Genomic DNA, 12,044 nt, shown 5'->3' with positions numbered 1-12,044 from the left:
GGCCTCTCCCGTTGCGGAGCACAGGCTCCGGACGCGCAGGCCCAGCGGCCATGGCTCACGGGCCCAGCCGCTCCGCGGCACGTGGGATCCTCCCGGACCGGGGCGCGAACCCGGTTCCCCTGCATCGGCAGGCGGACGCGCAACCACTGCGCCACCAGGGAAGCCCAGGCGCATAATTTTTTATTTTGAGAGTTTTATTTATACAAATAATGAAGGTTTAGTTATTTTTCTCCATTCGTACATACAGACACAAATCCTTATGTCTGTATTTTCCCACCCACCTACAGGAGATTGTTGAAAACTTTAAATTTGATTCCTGAAAAGACTCAAGTAGTATAGTAATTATTCATACATTCTTTGTGGGCAGCCAGTAGATTTCAGTATTTTATTGCTGTATCTAGTTAAGAAACTACATAGGATTTCTTTAGAACTCTTGTAGTCTATTTTTGTTTCTCATTAATTACAAAATCTTTTCCTTATGTTCTCCTTTAGTTCATTAATTTATAGTAATAATTTTTGCCATCAATTGACACGTTATACTTATTGAATGATTTTCAAGACCTTGAAAAACAGTTTCTTATTTTTATAATAGATAATAAGATGTATAAAACATGCAGTGAAAATATTTACCCTCCTATACTCCAGCCACCCCATTTTTCCCAGAGGCAGGCACGGTTATGTTCTCTTGCTTATACTCCCAGAAGTGGTCTGTGCAAAAGCATATATGTATTCATATCTTGCCTTTTTACTTCCAGAATGTCAGCATACTCTACATGTTAGACTGCCCTTTGCTCTTTTTTACTTAGCAGTGTATCTTGGCAATCTTTCTATATTATTATATATGGGATTATTTTTCTTTGAAATGGTTTGCATAGAATTCCTTTATATGAATGTACAACACTGTATTTAACCTGTACCCTCCTGAGGGACATTTTAGGTTGCTTTCAGTCTTTTCCATGCACATGTACATGTATACGTAGAAGTGGAATTGCCAGGTCAAAGCATATGTGCATTTAACATTTTCAATAGATATTGTCAAATTGTTCCCAGTCTATTCCAAATTATACTTCCTCCATTAATTATGAGTGTTGCTTTCCTTACTCTCATCAAAACAGTTTGCTTTCTTCAGAGCTTTGGGTACTCCATTATAGTTTTAGTTTTCATCTTCTTTATTTTGAAGAAAGGTGGGCATCTTTTCAAAAGATTGAGCCATTGTGTTTCCTTTTTTGTAAACTGTCTTCATATCATATGTCTATTTTTTTGGGGGGTTGTTGATTTTTTCCTGTGATTTGATTTCAGTTTGTTGCTGTTACTATTTCTGTGTACTGTATCTTAAGTAGTATAAAACCTAACTCATTCTTTAGACTGAAACCCTTTTACTGAAACCTGGATTCAGTAAAGGTAGGTGAGGAGAAGCAACATTGACTATTTCTTTTCCATGTTGACTATTTCTTTTCCTTTTAAGCTTCCATCAGTTCTTCTACCTAAAAGACTGGTTACTTTGAAATAACACTGTTAATGATGTCTGATTGTAGAGTTAGAATTCAGGTTGATTTATGCATAATGTTAATAGCTAATTTGTAACTTAAATTAACATTTCCCTAGGCATCTTTGGTTAGTTAGTTCATTTTATTTGGTCTGATTGTATTAGAAAATATTATAGGTTTGTTTGTACAGAGAAAATTAAGATTGATTTTACTATGATAGTGTTAAAAAAATATTGCTCTCATCTTCCAGTCTTTGTTTTTTCCTTAGCCTAAACTAACCTAAACTATTACAGTTCTGTGTTGTCAAAATGGAGTGTCTATTTCTTTTTCTTCCCCCTTAGTATTACATCAGAAAGAACCACCAAAAATCTCTTGACATATGGCTTCTCTGAAATATTTTTCATCTTCACTGATCTGTGGACTATGTATGTGGACTTGTTGCCTTATTTTCTATGTACTAAAAGGCCATAACTTGGTACCTGTTCCATTTTCACTTCTCGCTCATGATCATCCTACACATCAGGATGGTTCACAGCTCTAACCTGCTCCATGATTACTTCACCCTTTCCCAGTTCTGCCCTGTTAACCATTTGTCATCTACTCCAGGGCTTGTCAAGCTATTCCCTGTGGGCCACCTGCCTGGTTTTGTAAATAAAATGTTTTGGGAACACGGCCACACCTATACATTTATATATATTGCCTATGACTGCTGTCATTTATACTACCAGAATTGAGTAGTCGTGACAGAGACCTGTGATCTGCAGAGCCAAAAATATTTGTTTGGTCCGTTAAAAAAACATTTGCCAGCCCCTCAATTACTGTATCACCATTTCATGTAAATGACCTTTGGGCTGTTTCCTGTACCCTATTCTCATCTTCTGTCTTATTTGCCTTGTTTACCTCTTCACAGATGCTCTTTCATCTGGACTCTGTAATGCACTGCATTAGCCCTCTACCCAGAAAATGTCAGCTCTCCGTCAAAGTAGGAAGCCTCTCTCTGCATCCCAAATGGGAAAAATGCTGACAGAACTTTTAACTTCAAATTTTATGAAGGTGCCTCTGCATTAAAATAAGATTATAATATTAAAAACAAAATCAAGAGTGGTTTGTCTCAGGGTTTGTTGAGTGTGTTTTGTGGGGTTTTTTTCCTATTTATTTATTTATTTTGGCTGCGTTGGGTCTTTGTTGCTGCGCACAGGCTTTCTCTAGTTGTGTCGAGTGGGGCTACTCTTCGTCGTGGTGCGCGGCCTCATTGCGGTGGCTTCTCTTGTTGTGGAGCACAGGCTGTAGGTGCGCGGGCTTCAGTAGTTGCGGCATGTGGGCTCAGTAGTTGGGGCACGTGGGCCCTAGAGCGCAGGCTCAGTAGTTGCAGAGCTTGGGCTCTGGGGCACGCGGGCTTCAGTAGTTGGGGCACGCGGGCTTCAGTAATTGTGGCTCGCGGGCTCTAGAGCGCAGGCTTAGTAGTTGTGGTGCATGGGCTTAGTTGCTCTGTGGTGTGTGGGATCTTCCCGGACCAGAGCTTGAACTCGTGTCCCCTGCATTCGCAGGTGGATTCTCAACCACTGTGCCACCAGGGAAGTCCTGTTGAGTGTGTTTTTACAGGATTGTTTATTTAGTATTTTTTTCAGTTAAAACCACTTCATTGGACATAGAGAGACAGTAAGCTCCAAGGATGTAGAAAAGCTGAAACTACTGTTGTACACACCATCCAGCTTTGCTTATTAGCCTTTACACTGTTCATTAAAATGAATCTTTTCTAATTTTTTCGCTATGAGAATGAAAAATCTGTGGTCTTATGGATTTTCCCACAGTTGATGAGAATAAGGTCTTTGGAGCTTTTAAACAGCCTTGGAAATAGAAGGAAGGTGGGGCTTTCTATTACATTTTTTTTTTTTTAAAGAAAATTTCAAAATTGTTTTGAAGAATTGCCATAATCATTGTTTTTTCCTTTCGGTCACTTACATTTTTTTTTTTCCCTTAAGTATCTCTGGAAAATATCTGTATTAGAATGTAATCATTTTTCCTTTTATTCTTTACTATTTCCTAGTAACATAAAACCCATTATTCTTTGATTTCTTTTTTTTTATTCTTTAGTGGCTTACAGAAGAGATGAAATGTGGTCTGAGGGACGATATGACTATGAAAGACCTCCAAGAGAAAGAGTACCTCCTCGAAGTCACCCCAGTGTAAGTTGTTCTTACCTGTAGAATAATTCAGAACCAAGTGTCCAAGTGAATTTTGTCTCCCAAAAGCTAGTTGAAATGTAGATAGATCAAGCTTATCTTTTAAAAGTCAAAAGTTTGAAAATGAAAGGCAACATTTTATTTATGTAGAAAATCTGTATTTTGTATTCTTGCTTAAATTTCTAAAAGGGAGGATTTATACTTAATTTGTGAAGAAAATTTGAGGTTTGATGAAGCTCAGACCATCAGTTAACAAAGAAATATTTGAGCACCTGCTCCTACTATTGGCTGTCACCTGTTTTTCTATATTCCTAAAAATGTTTGCAAATTGGATATGTGAAGTTCTAAAGTAGGAGGAGGTAGGTAGTTTCTGCTTTGCTGTTCTACTGCTTGTCTCTTTGTTGCTCAGGGAATTGGTAATTTTGAACCAGTCCTTTTCTTTTCTAAAGGAGCTTGCTGTTTTGCTTATTATTGTATTCCCAGCACTGTGTTTAGTACCTGGCACATAGTAGGAGCTCACTGTTTATTGAATGTGTGTATGCTCTCTTTCTCTCCTCAGAATCCTCTATAGAGACCCAAGGGAGGGTTTGGGTAAGGTCAAGAAGCTGTCAATCTTAAACTTTTGCTTAGGCCCATTCTAAGCACCAAGGGATTGGGCTCATGGTGAATGGTATATGGGTATATTATGGATTCATTATACACTATCAAAGGGCACAAATATTAGTTTATATGTTATTTTTTGTATATTTTGTAAGTAAATCCTACAACCCACTTAAATGGGTGATATCATCTTCCTGGTTGTCATTTGGCCAGGTTACAGCTTAGCTTGGGGTTGCTCTAAAATGAATTAAGATGGAAAAAATGAAGAGGCCTCCCATATTTCAGAAGGGGCAGACTTAATTATTACAAAATGTCATTTCTTTCCAGATTAATTAATAGTCTTGATGTTTCTAATCAAAATCTCAATTTAAAATTTTTTTCAGCTTGATAGAATTATTTTATAGTTTACCTAGAACAAACAAGTGATAGATAAACAAGGTGTAGGACTAACACAGGGATGGGAAAAGGGATGAATTGTTTTAAAATTATTTTTTTAGGTCCCTCACCCTCCTATGGAAATATCCCATTAGAAATTTGGGATACTTAAAAGAATTTTCTGTGTGGTTATGCCATTAACTGAATGTACTCTTTGTTGAGTTGCACGGGCTTCTCATTGTCGTGGCTTCTCTTGTTGTAGAGCATGGGCTCTAGGCACGCAGGCTTCAGTAGTTGTGGCACCTGGGCTCAAGTGGCTCACGGGCTCTAGAGTGCAGGCTCGGTAGTTGTGGTGCACGGGCTTAGTTGCTCTGCGACATGTGTGATCTTCCTGGGCCAGGGATCGAACCCATGTCCCCTGCATTGGCAGGCGGATTCATAACCACTGCCCCACCAGGGAAGCCGTACTTTGTTTTTGATTTTGGGGGTTTGCCTTTTTTTTTCTTTTCTAATTAGTTTTTTTTTTTTAATGTAACACTTTTACATGGCTCCAAATTATAAAATAAGGTAATTTAGAGAGGGGATGATTTACTTTAAATGGAAATTTATTGTAACTATCTATTTAACTAGTACCTACTTACTATAAGTGAGGTATATATCAACGTCCTAATTTTCAAAACAATTCTGAGTGTTGAATGGTACATTTCTAGAATGTAGTAGAGTGTTTTAGAAGCCTTAAAATGTAGACAGAGATTTATATACAGAAATATAATTTCAGAGAACAATGGGAAATACTCATGATAAAATCATAGGGAAAGTTATGATGTAAAACTTTTAAGACACCATTCTGCATTATGTGTGCATGCTGTGTTATTTGATAGAACACACTGCAGTGGGAGTTGGCTTAAAGAGCTGTTAAAACTGGAAGCTGAGGGACCTGCCCAGAGGCTATTGCTTATCAAGGAAGCTGGCTTAAATATGCTGGGGGAGGAGTGAGTTTTAAGATGGGAATAATCAGTTTATCAGTGTCATAAAGACCAATAAGTAGGGCCCTCTCTATCTCTAGTAAGCATCATTGCCTGTGTGAGAATGGATTTGAGAAAGCTCATATCTAACAGCCTTTATTTTTCTCTCAAGTAAGAGGTGGTAAGATCATCTATTGAAAGTGGAGGAGATAGAGGGAGACTTGAGGCCATTGAAGTTTGGCATAGCCATTGTAGGTATCTCCTGACTAGAGATGTTTAAAAAGCCTGTTGCTGAGGGGCTGTAAGCTTATGTACCTTAAATTTTATAGGGGCACCAATCTGCAGGATTGTATGCTTTATTATCTAAGTAGCCCAGGTTGGGAGTAGAGAAAGCCAGTTGTATTGATTTAAGATTCCAAGATGAATGGTGGACCCAGCGAGGTAAGGATATTGAAGAATTACTGAGGCGATATGTGGAATGGGCTGATTAGGAAAGGGAATAAGGCTATGAGAGGGACAATGGATTGAAAGAAGTAAGGGATTGAGGGACAGGAAATTAATGAGGTTGAAGACCAGGGTATGGTGGAAAGATAAGTAATCAGTATTTTGGAATGTAGAGTTTCCAAGATGGAACAGTTCTGGGTGACTGAAGTTCAGTATATGGTGGTGGGGATGAGGGTGGGTGAAGGTTATTGTAGTTGAGGTCAGCAAAACTTTGAGGTTAGATTTTGGATCAGTAATCTAGATTAGGGGCTCTCAGTCCTCACTGTACATTACCTAGAGGGCTCTTTAGATACCAATGAATGGGCCCTAGATAATTAAGTCAAAATCTCTGTGGATAGGATCTGGACAATAGTGTTTAAAAGTTCATCAGGTGATTCCTGAATGCAAAGTTAAGAAAGTCAGATTGTAGCTGAACACTGAAGTTGCTGATGATGACAGTTGAGGTAAAGATGACAGGTGAGGGAAGTCCTCAGTGAATGAGGATATTGTAGTAAAATTTAAACAAACCCAAACGTTTTCATTTTATACCTTTTGTGTGTGTGTAAAAGTGAAACAGAGGCATTTTTCCTTTGTAAAATAAATTCATCATTGGTAAGCTGATAGGGAGATATGTTTTTACCACAAGTGCCCTTAAAATCAGACTAGATGTACTCAACTGTAAGTGCCTAAAGGTAAATCTCACTTCCTTAAGTTCTCTGGCTACTAGGTTTCTCCTAGATAGGGAGGAGCCCAGACTGCTTTTCTCCTTCTGGAGTATGGAATGTGCCCAGAACTTGTCCAAGTTCATTCCTCTGGTCTTTCTTCTTTTAATTCCATTAGATTGGTCTCTCCACCTCCCCCCCCCCATCAACTTCTATTACTTTATAAATCCTTCTGTATTCCCACATCCCCCCTCCACAAGACTCAAGACACTACATTTTTTCTGGTGAACTTGGTCTTATTATGGTTAGTAATTTAAAGCTTTCCTTTCCTCTCGATATGTTATACCCCTTTGATGGCTCTTGGAAAATTATCCCTTTGCTTTTTATGTTACACCTACATTTTAGTTAAAAAAGCATAGGTTATTAACCTTTTCTGTGCCATGATCCCTTTAGCAGTGTTGTGAAGCCTATGGATCTCTTCCTAGAATAGCATTTTAAAAACTATAAAATAAAATACACAGAATTAAGGGAGACCACTTATATTTGAATATAATTATAAAACTATTAGCAACCAAATTTGTGATATAGTAATATATACTTCTTTTAGTAGGTTATTAGATATCAAGCAAGAACTAATGGTGGGGATTCATTGCTGTGTTTTCAAAGGAGTGATGAGTGTAAATGATACTTTGAGGTATCTGCGACAGCTATAAAATGAACATAAAAATATCTGTGATTTCTGTTAGTGGTGAAGCCACAGATACTGCTTTTGCTGTTGTGTTGTTTGTTGCCTACTTTTAGGTGAAAAAGTAATTTTTTATTCACATCTGATTTCATGGACCGACAGAATTCTTGGGTTAAAGTGTTTAAGTGACACTGGAACTAGAAATGTAAATCACTAAAGTTGTAATTCTGGCTTTGGATCTAATAAAAACATAATTAAAAGTTTTAAAATACTTGCTTACAAAGCAGAGATCATCTAATGTTATTTTAAAAAGTATTATTGGTGTATGATATTGATATGTACAAGAATGTTCCCAAGCAGCATTATTCATAAGAACTCCAAACTGGCAACAATCCAAGTGTCCAACAGCATGGATAAATTAATTGTGCAGTTATACAGCAATGAGAGAGAATGGACTGCTGCCATATGCAACAACATGTGTGACACTCGCAAACAATACTGGAAGAAAGAAGAGTGTGTCCTGTATGAATCCTTTTATACAAAGTTTCAAAACAGGCAGAACTAGCCAGGAAAGAAGTTACTTTTGGGAGATAGAGGTAGTGACTGGGAAAGAGTGCAGGAAGGCTTTTGCCATGCTAGGAGTGTTCAGTTTCTTGATCTGGGTGGTAGTTACACAGTGTGATTAGCTTGTGAAAATTTATCCAGAAATACATTTACAGTTTGTATGCTTTTTTATGTGGCTGTCATACGTAAATAAAACTTTACCTAAAATTTTGAAAGGACAGAATATATATTTTTTTCTAAATGTAAAACTTTAGCCAGTCCTTCATAAAGTGAGAACACACTCTCATTAGTGTCTGGGATAGACAAAGTTAGTGTTCTATTTTATTTTGTATGTTTGGGTTCTGTTCTCTAACAACAAATGATCTTACTGCATTTCTCTTTTTTTTTTCTTACTGTTCCCTTTGTCCCATTCATTACCAATTCTGATACATCAGAAATGTGTTTGAGAAACTATTTCTGTGACATAAAGTATGACATCAAATAGGGACTCTAGAAGGTACCTACTACACTAGTATGACCTCAATTATAAAGCAACTATTTTGTGAGCTTCTAGCTTTGATAAACATGGAAGGCAATTGGACACATATATTTTGGTGCTGATGTTAAATTACACTTAATTTGAGTATTGGAAAGCTTATCCTCAATGTACAACTTGACAGATATATCAATTATTATTTTAGCACTTTAGAGCATTTAAAAATTACTTCTGTATCAATAATAAGTTACTTTTAAGGTGCTTCACATAAATTTTTATTTAGTCTTAAACTTGGGTAGATAAATAGGAGACTGAAGCCCAAAGAAGTATACTACACAGAATCTGCATGTAAACATACACATTCCTTTGTTGGGAGGACATTGATTATCACAGAACATCTACATTTAACTTCTAGATGTCTGTAAGGCCTTTACTTTTAATTATTTTATTTTATTTTTTAAAAAAATTATTTATTTATTTGGCTGTGCCGGGATAAATAAAGTTGCAGCATGCAGGATCTTTAGTTGCGGCATCTTTAGTTGCGGCATGTGGGATCTTTAATTGGGGCACACAGGATTTAGTTCCCTGACCAGGGATTGAACCCGGGCCCCCTGCGTTGGGAGCGTGGAGTCTTAACCACTGGACCACCAGGGAAGTCCCTGTAAGGTCTTTATTTTTAAAACCATGCTTTCTACTTTTTAATCTGTAATTTCTGTGAGCTTCGTTATATGATTCTGTAGCCTTTTTCAAGTTTTGTGACAATGGCTTTTTGATACCGGTAAATTTCCAGTTGTGCAAGTCTGCCTTGTTAGTCTGATAGGGAACAGATAGGTAATGTGGAACATTTTAATGAAGTTGCAGCATAAAATGTCCATTTTCCATGGGCTTATTTCAGATTTTTAGAGATGGTAAAGTTTGGAAACTAGGATCAAAACACTAGCAGCTTATATTTGGGGCACTGTAATGTAACTGGGACTAAAGCAGTCCTATCTGCTTCTACCTGCCTCCTTCTTCTGTTCCTTTAACAAATGCATATTAAGTAAAAGATTTTCTAATCTTGGTAGCAGTGAGAATGGTAAAGACCGAGGGTAGTGATGAGCGGCAACATTTTTAAAAAAGTTTATTTTTTGGGAGTTCCCTGGCAGTCCAGTGGTTAGGACTTGGAGCTTTCACTGCCATGGCCCGGGTTGAAACCCTGGTCGGGAAACGAAGATCCCGCAAGCCGTATTGTGCGGCCAAAAAAATATTTTTAAAAAAAATTTTTCTGTCACATATAATTAGTTTTGAGTTACATAATTAGGTTTTATAATTAAGCAATGACATAACAATATTTATTTCCTTGGGTTAGTTGAATGTTTCTACTGTTCTTGTCATTGGTTATTTCCCTCCTGGAGACTCTAGCCAATCAGAAACCAATTTTTTAGTGAATTCAGAACATGAGTTTGTTAATTTCTAAGGCCTTATAGGTAATGTATGGGACATATATTTGTTCCATATATTCTCATATTTAAATGTACCCAAGATAAAATCAGACATCTGTTTTTAATCCAACTTGAAATAAATAATCAAGTCTACTTAATTTGGCAATTCAGTTATATACATATTCCAGATACTATTGCTTGAAATATATGAATGTGGAAATATTCCTTTTCTTCCCACTCTTATTTCATGAAACACTTTTATTAAAAGTGTGCACATGCATAATTTAATTCTGTTTATGCCCCGCATTTTATTGTTTTACCTAGTCAGTGTTCCTGTAAATTTACCCATGTAAATAAAACTTTTTTCAGTACTTCATTATGAAAGTTTTCAAACCTACAGCAAAAGTGAATTTTATAGTGAACATCCATTTACTCATCATTTAGATTCAACTGTTAACATTTTACTGAACTTGTTTTATCATGCCTTTATCCATCTGTCTGTCCTTTATGCACACACTTAATCCATCAAATTTTGGGGATGCATTTCAAAGTAAACTGTGGACAACAGTACACTTTACATTACCTACCTAAGCATGCATATCATTACCTAAAGTGCAATTTTTTTTTTTTTACAGTTTACTTGAAATGTGAAAATTAAGAATGTGAAATACAAAATCTTAAGTGTTCATTTGCTGAGTTTTGATTTAATAATGTTCCTTTGTGTAGAGCTGCCCTAGGAGGTGTTTAATTTTTTTGGCTGACAGAATTGCATGAACTTAACTTTCTTTTTGTTGTCACTATTTCCAGAGAGATATGATCAATTCTTGGCTACATTCTGTAATATGTCCTAATTTTCTTTTTTTTTTTTATATTATTTTATTTCATTTATTTTTGGCTGCATTGGGTCTTCGTTGCTATGTGTGGGCTTTCTCTAGTTGTGGCGAGCGGGGGCTACTCTTTGTTTTGGTGCACAGCCTTCTCATTGTGGTGGCTTCTCTTGTGGAGCATGGGCTCTAGGTGCGCGGGCTTCAGTAGTTGTGGCACGTGGGCTCAGTAGTTGTGGCTCACGGGCTCTAGAGCGCAGGCTCAGTAGTTGTGGCGCACAGGCTTAGTTGCTCCGCGGCATGTGGGATCTTCCCGGTCCAGGGCTTGAACCCGTTTCCCCTGCATTGGCAGGCGGATTCTTAACCACTGCGCCACCAGGGAAGTCCTGTCCTAATTTTCTGGGGCAGTTCTAGTTTCAGATATTTGACCCATTATTCCCAAAAGCCATTGAAATGACCCAGAAAAATAAATATTTCATTGAAAATTCAGTGCGTGAATTAAACCAATAAGTGCTACAATACAGAGACATGTCATAAAACATGAGGGATCAGAGTGAGGAAACCTCAGGCTTTTGAAAGCAGAAGTCCACCAGCCTGGTGGGTAATCAAATGTTTTAGTTAGGTGTGGTACTTTTCTAGGAAAAAGCATGTGATGCCAACAGGAGCGTAAAATTGAGATAGCAAAGTGGAATGTATATTACGTATGTGGTGCTTGATGTGTGCCAAGTACTGTTCCAGGTGCTGGGAATAGAGCAGTGAATAAGACCAAAGTTTCTGTGACCATGAAACTTGCATTCATATTAAGTTGATTGTGTCAGGAAATAATGGCATTGAATAGTTACATGTACCATTGTACTTAGTTACTTTGTTGGTGGGTTAATGTTTTAGTTGTTTTTGACTTTTTATAAGGGTGAAAATTAAGTATATGAAAGTAAACAAAATGATGTAATGAACTCCCAAGGACAAATCATTCAAATGGTAATTATCAACTCACGGTCAATGTTGTTTTGTCTATGCCTTCACCATTTTCCTCCCTCCTAGATTATTTTGAAGTAAATCCAAAAAAACCTTATTTCAAATGAAAATATTTCAGTATGTTTTCCTAAAAGATAAAGATGCTTAAGGGGGTGCTTATATATTAAAATTTTTATTTTAAATAAAATGTTTTTGTGTTAAAATGGATGCAAAGTATATTTTAAGGACAATGGAAAATAATTTTTTTTTTTTTTTTTTTTTTGCGGTACGCGGGCCTCTCACTGTTGTGGCCTCTGCTGTTGCGGAGCACAGGCTCCGGACGCACAGGCTCAGCGGCCATGGCTC

The 12,044-nt window shown here is 37.2% G+C and overlaps 1 protein-coding gene across 16 annotated transcripts in view; it reads left to right on the top strand.

The window, feature by feature from the left end:
• The window catches only part of PPHLN1 (periphilin 1), a 168,884-nt gene that overhangs the window by 9,196 nt on the left and 147,644 nt on the right, over window positions 1–12,044 (top strand). For 13 of the 16 annotated variants that reach the window (XM_028491446.2, XM_055085680.1, XM_007106047.4 and 10 more), the window contains one exon: window positions 3,582–3,673. In XM_028491446.2, coding sequence (XP_028347247.1) covers window positions 3,582–3,673 — 92 coding nt within the window. Of the gene's footprint in view, window positions 1–2,397; window positions 2,541–3,581; window positions 3,674–12,044 lie in introns of all 16 variants that reach the window. The other 3 variants (XM_055085684.1, XM_055085682.1, XM_055085681.1) reach the window with 1 other exon arrangement.

The sequence above is a fragment of the Physeter macrocephalus genome, chromosome 6 (genome assembly GCF_002837175.3).
Source record: "Physeter macrocephalus isolate SW-GA chromosome 6, ASM283717v5, whole genome shotgun sequence".
NCBI classification, from domain to species: Eukaryota; Metazoa; Chordata; class Mammalia; order Artiodactyla; family Physeteridae; genus Physeter; species Physeter macrocephalus.
Note: the sequence above shows the minus strand (reverse complement) of the source record. Positions and strands in the feature narration are given on the sequence as shown.